The sequence below is a fragment of the Mustelus asterias genome, chromosome 8, assembly GCF_964213995.1.
Source record: "Mustelus asterias chromosome 8, sMusAst1.hap1.1, whole genome shotgun sequence".
Taxonomy (NCBI): Eukaryota; Metazoa; Chordata; class Chondrichthyes; order Carcharhiniformes; family Triakidae; genus Mustelus; species Mustelus asterias.
This window is the reverse complement of record NC_135808.1, coordinates 52,698,142-52,713,385: the sequence shown is the minus strand read 5'-3', so window position 1 is coordinate 52,713,385 and position 15,244 is coordinate 52,698,142. Positions and strand designations below refer to the sequence as shown.

Sequence of the window (15,244 nt, the reverse complement as noted above, 5' to 3'; positions counted from 1 at the left end):
GGGGGTAGAGTCTATGATAGGGTAGAGTGTACATGGGGTGTGGGAGGGGATTAATTGGGGGGTAGAGTCTATGATAGGGTAGAGTGTACATGGGGTGTGGGAGGGGATTAAATGGGGGGTAGAGTCTATGATAGGGTAGAGTGTACATGGGGTGTGGGAGGGGATTAAATGGGTGGGATGAGTCTATGATAGGGTAGAGTGTACATGGGGTGTGGGAGGGGATTAAATGGGTGGGATGAGTCTATGATAGGGTAGAGTGAACATGGGGTGTGGGAGGGGATTAAATGGGTGGGATGATCTATGATAGGGTAGAGTGTACATGGGGTGTGGGAGGGGATTAAATGGGGGGTAGAGTCTATGATAGGGTAGAGTGTACATGGGGTGTGGGAGGGGATTAATTGGGGGGTAGAGTCTATGATAGGGTAGAGTGTACATGGGGTGTGGGAGGGGATTAAATGGGGGGTAGAGTCTATGATAGGGTAGAGTGTACATGGGGTGTGGGAGGGGATTAAATGGGTGGTAGAGTCTATGATAGGGTAGAGTGTACATGGGGTGTGGGAGGGGATTAAATGGGGGGTAGAGTCTATGATAGGGTAGAGTGTACATGGGGTGTGGGAGGGGACTAAATGGGGGGTAGAGTCTATGATAGGGTAGAGTGTACATGGGGTGTGGGAGGGGATTAATTGGGGGGTAGAGTCTATGATAGGGTAGAGTGTACATGGGGTGTGGGAGGGGATTAAATGGGGGGTAGAGTCTATGATAGGGTAGAGTGTACATGGGGTGTGGGAGGGGATTAAATGGGGGGTAGAGTCTATGATAGGGTAGAGTGTACATGGGGTGTGGGAGGGGATTAATTGGGGGGTAGAGTCTATGATAGGGTAGAGTGTACATGGGGTGTGGGAGGGGATTAAATGGGGGGTAGAGTCTATGATAGGGTAGAGTGTACATGGGGTGTGGGAGGGGATTAATTGGGGGGTAGAGTCTATGATAGGGTAGAGTGTACATGGGGTGTGGGAGGGGATTAAATGGGGGGTAGAATCTATGATAGGGTAGAGTGTACATGGGGTGTGGGAGGGGATTAAATGGGGGGTAGAGTCTATGATAGGGTAGAGTGTACATGGGGTGTGGGAGGGGATTAATTGGGGGGTAGAGTCTATGATAGGGTAGAGTGTACATGGGGTGTGGGAGGGGATTAATTGGGGGGTAGAGTCTATGATAGGGTAGAGTGTACATGGGGTGTGGGAGGGGATTAAATGGGGGGTAGAGTCTATGATAGGGTAGAGTGTACATGGGGTGTGGGGGGAGGGAGAAGCTGGAGGGAAAGTTTGTCAGCACCATGATAGAGCACAGCTAACTCATCAAAGGCCGAGTAGCACAGGATTTTTAAAATTCCAGATCTGGGAGATACAGAAGTTCGAACACATTAATAGGAAGAGAATAGGAAGGTCTCTAGATGCCTGGCCAAGATTCCTCACTCAGATAATCAGCATCAAAAGCAAATCAATTGAGCTTTCACCTCTCTGTCATTTTGTTTCCTGTTATATTTACATATGGAATCACAACAGTTCAATTGAAATAATTGTGGTGAATATTTTAATATATACCTACACGAGGTATACAAATGAAATGACTAGTTTTTAACATGCATATTTACTCTGGGATGCGAGTGTCACTGGCTGGGCCAGCATTCATTACCCATCCCTAGTTGCCCTTGAGAAGGTGGTGGTGAGCTGCCTGTTCAGCCGCTGTAGTCCCCGAGGTGTGGGTGCGCCCACAGTGTTGTGGGGGAGGGAGTTCCAAGATTTTGACCCAGCAACAGTGATGGAACGGTGCTATATTTCCAAGTCAGGATGGTGAGTGGCTTGGAGGAAAACCTCCAAGGTGTGGTGTTCCCAATGTGTCTTGTCCTTCTAGATGGTAGTGGTCATGGGCTTGGATGGTGCCGTCTAAGGAACATTGGTGAGTTCATGGAGGGCATCTTGTCGGTGGTACACTCTGCTGTGACTGTGCATCGGTAATGGAGGGATTAAATGTTTGTGGATGGGGTGCCCATCAAGCAGGCTGCTTTGTCCTGGATGGTGTCAAGGTTCTTGACTGTTATTGGAGCTGCACCCATCCAGGCAATTGGAGAATCTTCCATCACGCTCCTGACTTGTGCCTTATGCAGTGGACAGACTTTGGGGAGTCAGGAGGTGAGTCACTCTCTGCAGAATTCCCAGCCTCTGACTTTCTCTTGAAGCCACAGTATTTATAAGGCTAGTCCAATTCAGTTTCTTGTCAATGGTAACCCCCAGGATGTTGATAGTAAAATTGGGGTTAGAGGACTAATCAGACCATGTAGCAAAGAACTGCAATGTTTCGGGAGGGGCTGGTCCTTCTACAGGCTATGTGCGTAACCACGGAATCTCAGAGAGAAGGCAAATAGTAACCCGAAGTTCTGAGTGGAGACATCAGCCCCAGAATGTTGTCAGAATGTTCTTTCTCAGAAACATGCTGACAGCTTGAGTATGCAAGTTCAAACTGAATGGCAGAACGGGCTCAAGGGGCTGAATGGCCTACTCCTGTTCCACATTTGTACAAAGAGGATTTGTACCACACTTCCCAGTAAGGTTCCTGTGGTGGAAAGGGTCAGTGCCAAGCAAACTTCAGGCCATTCATAGCTAACAGTTGGTCCTATAAATGAAAAAGAAACCATTAACAAGGGCTAAACTCCACATGCCAGTACTCACGTCCACGCGATCTGGAGATGAGAAATCCAAAAGGTCCATGGGCCGGTTTGGACAGCTCAAGCATGAAGCTGGCGTCAGTGAATGTCTGCGTCACCTGACCGATAACCCTTAGCTGATTGGGCGATCCAATATCTTCCGTGCTGAGGGATGTGATTGGCCTGTGGCCAGAAGGCTTGGCCTCACTGTCAATGATAAAAGGAAGACATTTGCACAAAGCATCCATGTCACAACACAACGACACCCGCCTCCAACCGCACCCGCCTCCAACCGCACCCGCCTCCAACCGCACCCGCCTCCAACCGCACCCGCCTCCAACCGCACCCGCCTCCAACCACACCCGCCTCCAACCACACCCGCCTCCAACCGCACCCGCCTCCAACCGCACCCGCCTCCAACCGCACCCGCCTCCAACGGCACCCGCCTCCAACCGCACCCGCCTCCAACCGCACCCGCCTCCAACCGCACCCGCCTCCAACCGCACCCGCCTCCAACCGCACCCGCCTCCAACCGCACCCGCCTCCAACCGCACCCGCCTCCAACCGCACCCGCCTCCAACCGCACCCGCCTCCAACGGCACCCGCCTCCAACGGCACCCGCCTCCAACGGCACCCGCCTCCAACGGCACCCGCCTCCAACGGCACCCGCCTCCAACCGCACCCGCCTCCAACCGCACCCGCCTCCAACCGCACCCGCCTCCAACCGCACCCGCCTCCAACCGCACCCGCCTCCAACCGCACCCGCCTCCAACCGCACCCGCCTCCAACCGCACCCGCCTCCAACCGCACCCGCCTCCAACCGCACCCGCCTCCAACCGCACCCGCCTCCAACCGCACCCGCCTCCAACCGCACCCGCCTCCAACCGCACCCGCCTCCAACCGCACCCGCCTCCAACCGCACCCGCCTCCAACCGCACCCGCCTCCAACCGCACCCGCCTCCAACCGCACCCGCCTCCAACCGCACCCGCCTCCAACCGCACCCGCCTCCAACCGCACCCGCCTCCAACCGCACCCGCCTCCAACCGCACCCGCCTCCAACCGCACCCGCCTCCAACCGCACCCGCCTCCAACCGCACCCGCCTCCAACCGCACCCGCCTCCAACCGCACCCGCCTCCAACCGCACCCGCCTCCAACCGCACCCGCCTCCAACCGCACCCGCCTCCAACCGCACCCGCCTCCAACCGCACCCGCCTCCAACCGCACCCGCCTCCAACCGCACCCGCCTCCAACCGCACCCGCCTCCAACCGCACCCGCCTCCAACCGCACCCGCCTCCAACCGCACCCGCCTCCAACCGCACCCGCCTCCAACCGCACCCGCCTCCAACCGCACCCGCCTCCAACCGCACCCGCCTCCAACCGCACCCGCCTCCAACCGCACCCGCCTCCAACCGCACCCGCCTCCAACCGCACCCGCCTCCAACCGCACCCGCCTCCAACCGCACCCGCCTCCAACCGCACCCGCCTCCAACCGCACCCGCCTCCAACGGCACCCGCCTCCAACCGCACCCGCCTCCAACCGCACCCGCCTCCAACCGCACCCGCCTCCAACGGCACCCGCCTCCAACCGCACCCGCCTCCAACCGCACCCGCCTCCAACCGCACCCGCCTCCAACCGCACCCGCCTCCAACCGCACCCGCCTCCAACCGCACCCGCCTCCAACCGCACCCGCCTCCAACCGCACCCGCCTCCAACCGCACCCGCCTCCAACGGCACCCGCCTCCAACCGCACCCGCCTCCAACCGCACCCGCCTCCAACCGCACCCGCCTCCAACCGCACCCGCCTCCAACGGCACCCGCCTCCAACTGCACCCGCCTCCAACGGCACCCGCCTCCAACCGCACCCGCCTCCAACGGCACCCGCCTCCAACTGCACCCGCCTCCAACCGCACCCGCCTCCAACCGCACCCGCCTCCAACCGCACCCGCCTCCAACTACACCCCGCCTCCAACCACACCCGCCTCCAACCACACCCGCCTCCAACCACACCCGCCTCCAACCACACCCGCCTCCAACCACACCCGCCTCCAACCACACCCGCCTCCTACCACACCCGCCTCCTACCACACCCGCCTCCAACCACACCCGCCTCCTACCACACCCGCCTCCTACCACACCCGCCTCCAACCACACCCGCCTCCAACCACACCCGCCTCCTACCACACCCGCCTCCTACCACACCCGCCTCCTACCACACCCGCCTCCAACCACACCCGCCTCCAAACACACCCGCCTCCAAACACACCCGCCTCCAACCACACCCGCCTCCAACCACACCCCGCCTCCAACCACACCCGCCTCCAACCACACCCGCCTCCAACTACACCCCGCCTCCAACCACACCCGCCTCCAACCACACCCGCCTCCTACCACACCCGCCTCCTACCACACCCGCCTCCAACCACACCCGCCTCCAACCACACCCGCCTCCAAACACACACGCCTCCAAACACACCCGCCTCCAAACACACCCGCCTCCAACCACACCCGCCTCCAACCACACCCCGCCTCCAACCACACCCGCCTCCAACCACACCCGCCTCCAACTACACCCCGCCTCCAACCACACCCGCCTCCAACCACACCCGCCTCCAACCACACCCGCCTCCAACCACACCCGCCTCCAAACACACACGCCTCCAAACACACCCGCCTCCAACCACACCCGCCTCCAACCACACCCCGCCTCCAACCACACCCGCCTCCAACCACACCCGCCTCCAACCACACCCGCCTCCAACTACACCCCGCCTCCAACCACACCCGCCTCCAACCACACCCGCCTCCAACCACACCCGCCTCCAACCACACCCGCCTCCAACCACACCCGCCTCCTACCACACCCGCCTCCTACCACACCCGCCTCCAACCACACCCGCCTCCTACCACACCCGCCTCCTACCACACCCGCCTCCAACCACACCCGCCTCCAACCACACCCGCCTCCTACCACACCCGCCTCCTACCACACCCGCCTCCTACCACACCCGCCTCCTACCACACCCGCCTCCAAACACACCCGCCTCCAAACACACCCGCCTCCAAACACACCCGCCTCCAAACACACCCGCCTCCAAACACACCCGCCTCCAAACACACCCGCCTCCAAACACACCCGCCTCCAAACACACCCGCCTCCAAACACACCCGCCTCCAAACACACCCGCCTCCAAACACACCCGCCTCCAAACACACCCGCCTCCAAACACACCCGCCTCCAAACACACCCGCCTCCAAACACACCCGCCTCCAAACACACCCGCCTCCAAACACACCCGCCTCCAAACACACCCGCCTCCAAACACACCCGCCTCCAAACACACCCGCCTCCAAACACACCCGCCTCCAAACACACCCGCCTCCAAACACACCCGCCTCCAAACACACCCGCCTCCAAACACACCCGCCTCCAAACACACCCGCCTCCAAACACACCCGCCTCCAAACACACCCGCCTCCAAACACACCCGCCTCCAAACACACCCGCCTCCAAACACACCCGCCTCCAAACACACCCGCCTCCAAACACACCCGCCTCCAAACACTCCCGCCTCCAAACACACCCGCCTCCAAACACACCCGCCTCCAAACACACCCGCCTCCAACCACACCCGCCTCCAACCACACCCGCCTCCAACCACACCCGCCTCCAACCACACCCGCCTCCAACCACACCCGCCTCCAACCACACCCGCCTCCAACCACACCCGCCTCCAACCACACCCGCCTCCAACCACACCCGCCTCCAACCACACCCGCCTCCAACCACACCCGCCTCCAACTACACCCGCCTCCAACTACACCCGCCTCCAACTACACCCGCCTCCAACTACACCCGCCTCCAACTACACCCGCCTCCAACTACACCCGCCTCCAACTACACCCGCCTCCAACTACACCCGCCTCCAACTACACCCGCCTCCAACTACACCCGCCTCCAACTACACCCGCCTCCAACTACACCCGCCTCCAACTACACCCGCCTCCAACTACACCCGCCTCCAACCACACCCGCCTCCAACGACATCCGCCTCCAAACACACCCGCCTCCAAACACACCCGCCTCCAAACACACCCGCCTCCAACGACACCCGCCTCCAACCACACCCGCCTCCAACTACACCCGCCTCCAACTGCACCCGCCTCCAACTGCACCCGCCTCCAACTGCACCCGCCTCCAACGACACCCGCCTCCAACTACACCCGCCTCCAACTACACCCGCCTCCAACGACACCCGCCTCCAATGACACCCGCCTCCAACGACACCCGCCTCCAACGACACCCGCCTCCAACGACACCCGCCTCCAACGACACCCACCTGCAACGACACCCACCTGCAACGACACCCGCCTCCAACGACACCCACCTGCAACTACACCCGCCTCCAAACACACCCGCCTCCAACCACACCCGCCTCCAACTACACCCGCCTCCAACTACACCCGCCTCCAACTACACCCGCCTCCAACCGCACCCGCCTCCAACCACACCCGCCTCCAACCACACCCGCCTCCAACCACACCCGCCTCCAAACACACCCGCCTCCAAACACACCCGCCTCCAAACACACCCGCCTCCAACCACACCCGCCTCCAACCACACCCGCCTCCAACCACACCCGCCTCCAACCACACCCGCCTCCAACCACACCCGCCTCCAACCACACCCGCCTCCAACCACACCCGCCTCCAACCACACCCGCCTCCAACCACACCCGCCTCCAACCACACCCGCCTCCAACCACACCCGCCTCCAACCACACCCGCCTCCAGACCCTCCCGACTGAACATTACCTTGTGAGACAGACCCACACAATTGTGTTGATGTTTGTCCTACAGACGCAGACCCACACTGGCACAGTTACATCATTTCCTGTCACACGTCAGACCTTTGTCCCCTTTGGAATCTCAAGGAAACAAAGTGGAAGAACGGAAGGATGGCCAATCACGTTCTGTCCGATTCCCCAGCAACACAAGTCGACAGAAAGGCTGAGAACATTCTCAGCCTATGTCACTCCTGGCGTGACGGGTCACACTCTTGCCCTGGAATCCAAAGGTCATGGGTTCAGACTTGTCTCCAGACTTGAGTGCGTGGCTCAGGCGGAGACTCCAGTGCAGTACTGAGGGAGTGCTGCACTGTCAGAGGTGCTGTCTTTCCGATGAAATGATAAAACAATGACTCCTCTGCCCTCTCAGGTGGATGTAAAACATCCCATGACACTATTGGAGGAAAAGCTGGTGAGTTTGCCCCTGGTGCCCTGGCCAATATTTACCCCTCATTAACATCACTAAACGATTACCTGGTCGTTATCTCATTGTGGGAGCTTGATGTGCATGAACTGGCTTCCAAATTTCCCACATCATAAACCCTCAATTCGGTCACCAGCTCAATCTTTCTAATCTCACTGCAAAGCAAGCCTAGTCTAAACAACTTGTCTTTCGAGGTTCTCTAAGCCTTGTGATATTTTTAAAACTCTAGGATGTAGGCCTCACTGTTATTTATTGGTCAATCCCTAAACCCTGAGAGAAGGTGGTGGTGAGCCTTCCTCTTGTCTGGAGGAATCAGCACTCTCAAGAGAGAAACTTAAAGAGAAATAATTAAAGTAAGTAGTCAGAGTGAACTGATTAGGCCTGTGGTGCTCCTGCCTTTCACTGAGTAAGTGGATTTGTTCGGTACTAGTCTTAGCACGGGAGGTCTATGGAGCAGTTGGTCGCGTCCCTGGCTGTGGGGCTTGGGGCTTGGTCCAGTTGCCTGACTGGCTGATGAGGACCAGATTGGTGCGAGCAGCATGGGGTTTGATCCTGACCTGCCTTCTGTGACCATCCTCCGTGTCCTGCCCGTGGTGGAGGTCATGGTTCTGTGTCAGACCAGCCTCTGGATAGAGAGCTGAAGAAATCCCAGCAGGGTTGAGCGCCTATCCCCAGTAACGGCAGCTCCCATCATTTAAAGTTATGTAGAGACAAAGCAGTAAGGTGACAATGATTTGCTTTCTTGTGACATTGTTTGAGAGTAAATCTTGGCCAGGTTACCCAGGAGAACGCAGGATCTTTTACTTTCATTTAATATTCTGACGATGCTGCACTCCTGATTCAATATTCTGAAACTGCAGCCCGGATTCGAGACTCAAATCTCCAAGGTGGGAATTGAACCTGCAACCTCCTGACTAAGAGGTTAAAGTGCTATCACGTAAACCATAGCTGACACCAATATTGTCATGCTCTAAATATGTTAAGGGTTGTGGGTTTTCAACAAAAAGAAAAGATGTGGTTTGCACATGAAGATTCAAACTGACAACAACAGATTTATTAAAAGGAGCTGTTGCTGTTACAGAAAAACAATTGAAACTAAAACAGCAGCCTGTGCAACACCCCAATGACAAAGCCATTGAATCATGTGACTGGCTCTTAAAGCAACCACTTAAATATGTAACAAATACCATGGATCACTCCAAAGGGGAAGCATCAGCCAATCAGAGCTAGAGTTAGGAGGAGGAAACACCCTCTCAGTAAATTCTCAACCCCATGTTGAGATACAGCTAGGAAATTCTCCTCGGGAAAAAATTCTACTCCAATATAACCCAGGTTAAAAACAAAACTTCTCCAGCCGTTGCTAACCAGTCAGCTCTCACCATCAAAGCTACAAGAAATACAACAGGTCAAACTCCAGCCCATAACAGCCATCCAGATTCTGGGAAAGGGTGGGTTAGAATTGGTCAAAACGGAATTGTGGATGGTGCTGGGGTAAGAACATTAAAATAAATTATGGGCTGTTACAGTAAAGCTGTGTAAAAAAAGACCACAACGGAGACCTTGCAGCTTGGATTGGGTGATGTCAACGTTGTGGGAGCACCTTCGCCACACGGACAGTCAGTGGTCTAAGAAGGCGGCTCACCATCACCCTCTCGAGGGCACTGAGGGAGGGCCAATAAATGCCAGTGACACCCACCTCCCTCGAATGGTATTTTTAAAATGTCATGAGACTGAGGAAGCTACATTTTGAGGGACTAGGTTTGCTTCCCTTGAAGATAGACGATTGGTCTCACTGAGCTATGTAAGATGACTAATGGACTTGACAGGGTTAGATAGAGAGATACAATTTCTTTCTAGTCATGGAGAGAGTGGTGGAGGGGGGGAGCTCCAGAACAAGGAGTCATAAAATTGAAATTAAAACTGGGCATGTATAAGAATTGGAAGAGGTCAGGGATCTCGGAAGGTTGTTGGGCTTCAGTCAATAGCGATAGAGATATATCGGCAGGGATAGAGGCAGTTCACCGAGGCTCCCATTTCATCCTTGCCTCTCCCACCCCTTCACCATTGCTCAACCTTGATTGTCGTAAAGAACAAAGAACAGTACAGCACAGGAACAGGCCCTTCGGCCCACCAAGTCTGTGCCGTCACAAATGCCTCACTAATCTAATATTTTCTTGCCTCCATGTGGTCCATATCCCTTTACTCCCTACCTATTCATGTATCTATCCAGATGCCTCTTGAACGTTGTTATAGAATCTGCTTCCACCATCACCTCTGGCAGGGTGTTCCAGGCATTCACCACCCTGTGTGTGAAAACTTTCCCCTTATATCTCTTTTAAACTTTCCCCCTCTCACTTTCAACCTATGCCCCTGAGTAATTGACCCTTTGACCCTAGTAAAAAGACTCTGACTATCCACTCTATCCAAGGCTGTCATAATCTTGTAAATCTCTATCAGGCTCCCCCCTCATCTTCCGACGCTTCAATGAAAACAATCCAAGTTTGTTCAACCTTTCTTCATAGTTCATATCCTCCAAATCAGGCAACATCCTGGTAAATCTCTGCTGCACCCTTTCTAATGCATCAACATCCTATCGGTAGTGTAGCGACCAAAATTATACACAATTTTCCAAATGCGGCCTAACCAAAATCTTATACAGTAGCAACATGATTTTCCAATTCCTATACTCAACGCCCTGACTGATGAAGGCCAGCATACACCTTCTTGACCACCTTGTCCACCTGAGTTGCCACCTTCAGGGAACTGTGGATCTGCATGCCTAGGTCCCTCTGAATGCTAATATTTCTAAGGGCTCTACCATTTACTGTATACTTTCCTTCCACAGTAGACTTTCCAAATCGCATCACCTCTCATTTGTCCGGGTTAAATTCCATCTGCCATCTTTCGGCCCAGGTCTCCAACCGATTTATATCCTGCTGTATCCTCTGACAATCCTCCTCACTATCCGCTATTTCCCCAATTTTTGTATCATCTGCAAACTTACTGAGCAGACCACCTACATTTTTCTCCTAATCATTTATAAATATTCCAAACAACAGAGGTCCCAGCACTGATCCTTGTGGAACACCGCTTGTCACAGATCTCCAGCTAGAAAAGTACCCTTCCACTTCTACTCCCTGCTTTCTATGCCCAAGCCAGTTTTGTATCCATCTCATCAGTCACCTCGGATCCCATATGACCTCACCTTCTGTATCAGCCTGCCATGAGGAACTTCATCGAAGGCTTTACTAAAGTCCACGTATACAACATCCACCGCCCTGCCCTGGTCAATTTTCTTTGTCACTTCCTCAAAGAACTCAATCAAGTTTGTGAGACACGACCTCCTCTTCACAAAAACATGCTGCCTATCGCTAATAAGCCTATTCTCTTCCAGATGCGAATGCATCCTGTCCCTAAGAATCTTCTCCAATAATTTCCCCACCGCTGATGTAAAGCTGTAATTTCCTGAATTGTCTCTTCTGCGCTTCTTAAACAGACCAACAATGTTAGCTACCCTCCAATCCTCTGGTACCTCGCCCATGGCTAAAGAGGATGCAAAGATTTTGGCCAAGGCCTCAGCAATTTCTCCCCTCGTCTCTCTCAGTATTCTGGGATTAACCCTATCTGGCCCTGGGGACTTGTCCACCTTAATGTTTTTTTCAAAACCTTCAATACCTCCTTCCTTTTTATCTCAACATGTCCTAGAATGTCAACATCCTCCTTTCTATACTCACCATCCACCACATCCTTCTCCTTTATGAATATTGATGCAAAGTACTCAGTAAGGACCTCACCCACCTCATCTGGCTCCACACACAAATTCCCTCCACTGTCCTTGAGTGGACCCACCCTTTCCTTAGCTACCCTCTTCCTCCTTATATACGCATAAAAAGCACCGGAATTCTCCTTAATCCTGCCTGCCACGGACACTTCATGGCCCCTTTTAGCCCTCCTAAATCTCTGTTTAAGCTCTTTCTTGCTATCTTTGTATTCCTCAAGTGCCTTATCCGTTTTCAATTTCCTGAAATTTATGTTTGCCTCCTTCTTCACTAAGCTCACAATCTCTCCTGGTCATCCAGGGTTCCCAAACTTTGCCATCTCTATCTTTCATTTTTACAAGGACACACTTGTCCTGAATTGTTAACAGCTAACTTTTAAAAGACTCCCACATATCGGATGTGGATTTATCCTCAAACAGCCGCCCCCAGTCTCCATTCCGTAGCTCCTGCTTAACACTGTCGTAGTTAGCCTTCCCCCAGTTTAGTACTTTCACTCTGGGACCACTTCTATTCTTCTCTGCAAGTAGCTTGAAACTTATAGAATTGTGATCACTGTTCCCAAAATAGTTCCCCACTGAGATATTAATCACCTGTCTGGGCTCATTTCCCAGGATGTGGAGATTCCGGCGTTGGACTGGGGTAAACACAGTAAGAAGTTTAACAACACCAGGTTAAAGTCCAACAGGTTTATTTGGTAGCAAAAGCCACACAAGCTTTCGAGGCTCTGAGCCCCTTCTTCAGGTGAAGAAGGGGCTCAGAGCCTCGAAAGCTTGTGTGGCTTTTGCTACCAAATAAACCTGTTGGACTTTAACCTGGTGTTGTTAAACTTCTTACTGTCATTTCCCAGAACCAGGTCTAAGATAGCCCCTTCCCGAGTTGGAATAACTACATATTGCCTCAAGAAGCACTCATGGACACACTGAACAAACTCTGCCCCGTCCAAGCCTCTGGCACTAAAGGAATCCCAGTCTATATTGGGGAAGTTAAAATTGCCCATCACAACAACCCTGTTGTTTTTCCATCACCAGCCTACCTGTGTGCCAGGCCGCTCTCTGCCGACTCCCCCACAAGGTATGAACTGCATCGATTCTTTTTCTTCTGGAACTGAAGAGACTGAAACGATGAAGCTTTCCTCAACTGAGCCAATGGGGACACCTAGTGGGAGATAACAGAACTGCACTTATCCAGCCATTCCACGCATTTCCAATCATAGAGTTTCACAGCACAAAGAGGCCCTTCAGCCCACCATGTGCCGGCCATCAAACACCTATTTATTCTAATCCCATTTCCCCAGCACTTGGTCTGTAGCCTTGTGTGCTTTGGCATTTCAAGCGCTCATCTAAATGCTTCTTAAATGCTGGGAGGGTTTCCGCCTCTACCACCCTTTCAGGCAGTGAGATCCAAATTCCCAGCACCCTCTGGGTGAAAAGGTTTTCTCAAATCCCCTCAAACTCTCCTGCCCCTTACCTTAAAGCTACGCCCCCTGGTTGTTGACTCCTTTACTAAGGGGAGAAGTATCTTCCTATCTGCCCAATCTGTGTCCCTCATAATCTTGTACACCTCAATCAGGTTCTCCCCTCAGCCTTCTCTGCTCTAAGGAAAACAGCCCCAGCCTAACCAGCCTCTCTTCATAACTGAAACACTCCAGCCCAGGCAACATCCTGCTGAATCTCCTCTGCCCCCCCCCCCCCCCCCCAAAATACAATCACATCCAGGCCAGAACGGGAAACTGAAAAGGATAGGATGCAAAGCTGGGCTGAAAAATGGCAAATGGAGTTTAACCCTGATAAATGTGAGGTGATTCATTTTGGTAGGACAAATTTAAATGTGGATTACAGGGTCAAAGGTAGGGTTCTGAAGACTGTGGAGGTACAGAGAGATCTTGGGGTCCATATCCACAGATCTCTATAGGTTGCCAGTCAAGTGGATAGAGCTGTGAAGAAGGCCTATAGTGTGTTAGCTTTTATTAACAGGGGGTTGGAGTTTAAGAGCCGTGGGGTTATGCTGCAACTGTACAGGACCTTGGTGAGACCACATTTGGAATATTGTGTGCAGTTCTGGTCACCTCACTATAAGAAGGATGTAGAAGCGCTGGAAAGAGTGCAGAGGAGATTTACCAGGATGCTGCCTGGTTTGGAGGGTAGGTCATATGAGGAAAGGTTGAGGGAGCTAGGGCTGTTCTCTCTGGAGCGGAGGAGGCTGAGGGGAGACTTAATAGAGGTGTATAAAATGATGAAGGGGATAGATAGAGTGAACGTTCAAAGACTATTTCCTCGGGTGGATGGAGCTATTACAAGGGGGCATAACGATAGGGTTCGTGGTGGGAGATACAGGACGGATATCAGAGGTAGGTTCTTTACGCAGAGAGTGGTTGGGGTGTGGAATGGACTGCCTGCAGTGATAGTGGAGTCAGACACTTTAGAAACATTTAAGCGGTTATTGGATAGGCACATGGAGCACACCAGGATGATAGGGAGTGGGATAGCTTGATCTTGGTTTCAGATAAAGCTCGGCACAACATCGTGGGCCGAAGGGCCTGTTCTGTGCTGTACTGTTCTATGTTCTATGTTCTATGTTACTATTGGGCAGCAGAGTCATTAATCCCAATGAGTTATTGGTCAGTGAAACCTCCTCCACTCCCGAGTCCCAACGTCACCGGCAATACCAATTCTTCAGGAGTAAAGAGAAATTCAATGTTCAATTCAGGACAAACACTGGAAAATTCTTTCTTCGTTCCCTGGAGCCAACAAGCAAGACCCCAGGAGGCTTGTTACCTCTAACACTTCACAATAGTTATGAGAACTGACATCTCTCTGCCTCCCAGCCAGAAATTCCCATTTACTTTGGAATCAGCATCAGCATTGTGTATTGACAATTGCACTGTGCATTCTGTCCACTTGAGGCTTCCATACACACATGTACCAGAAGAGAGAGTCCGCTAGGAAAATATAATAAAGGATCGATGTTCTATGTTCGTGTGGTTCTAATGTTTCTGGCTGAATATATAACTGTTTCTGTCCCAAGTATTTCACTGCCACAATGATGTGTCTTGTGCATGAGTGATATTAATCGCTAATACATCAGCTGCTCAAACTGTTTATTAAGGACTTATAAAAAGGAAGCAGGCACTCACTAAAGATGGCTGCTACAAGTCACTTGATATCTGGTATTACTAGTTGACCAGTTTTCTGGAAGGTGTCAATGTGGAATATAGTGAAGACATGCCCAGAGATCCCCGTGGAATTTCACATCTGCTGATGTCAAGAATGGATTGGAAAGATTTACTGAAACTGTACTGGACCTCACATTTGCAATTCTATAAGGCTGCCTCTCAAGCAGAGACAGACTGTTTACCAGCACAATAGTGTTTTTTCCTATCTCGTCAAGATGAATAATGCATCATTCAGCAGCTAATGGCTGGGACATTATCAGCCTCTAATCTCTCTCCAATCTGAACTTGTTCCAAGTTAAATATCCCAGCTCTGCTCC

At 53.2% G+C, this 15,244-nt stretch overlaps 1 protein-coding gene across 3 annotated transcripts in view; it reads right to left on the bottom strand.

Moving 5' to 3' along the window:
- The window catches only part of LOC144497164 (uncharacterized protein KIAA1614-like), a 90,534-nt gene that overhangs the window by 3,221 nt on the left and 72,069 nt on the right, over positions 1 to 15,244 (bottom strand). For 2 of the 3 annotated variants that reach the window (XM_078217967.1, XM_078217968.1), the window contains exons 8-9: positions 12,789 to 12,910; positions 2,730 to 2,911 (exon numbers count right to left, since the gene is read on the bottom strand). In XM_078217967.1, the coding sequence (XP_078074093.1) occupies positions 2,730 to 2,911; positions 12,789 to 12,910 (304 nt within the window). Of the gene's footprint in view, positions 1 to 2,729; positions 2,912 to 12,788; positions 12,911 to 15,244 lie in introns of those variants that run through there. The other variant, XM_078217969.1, reaches the window with a different exon arrangement.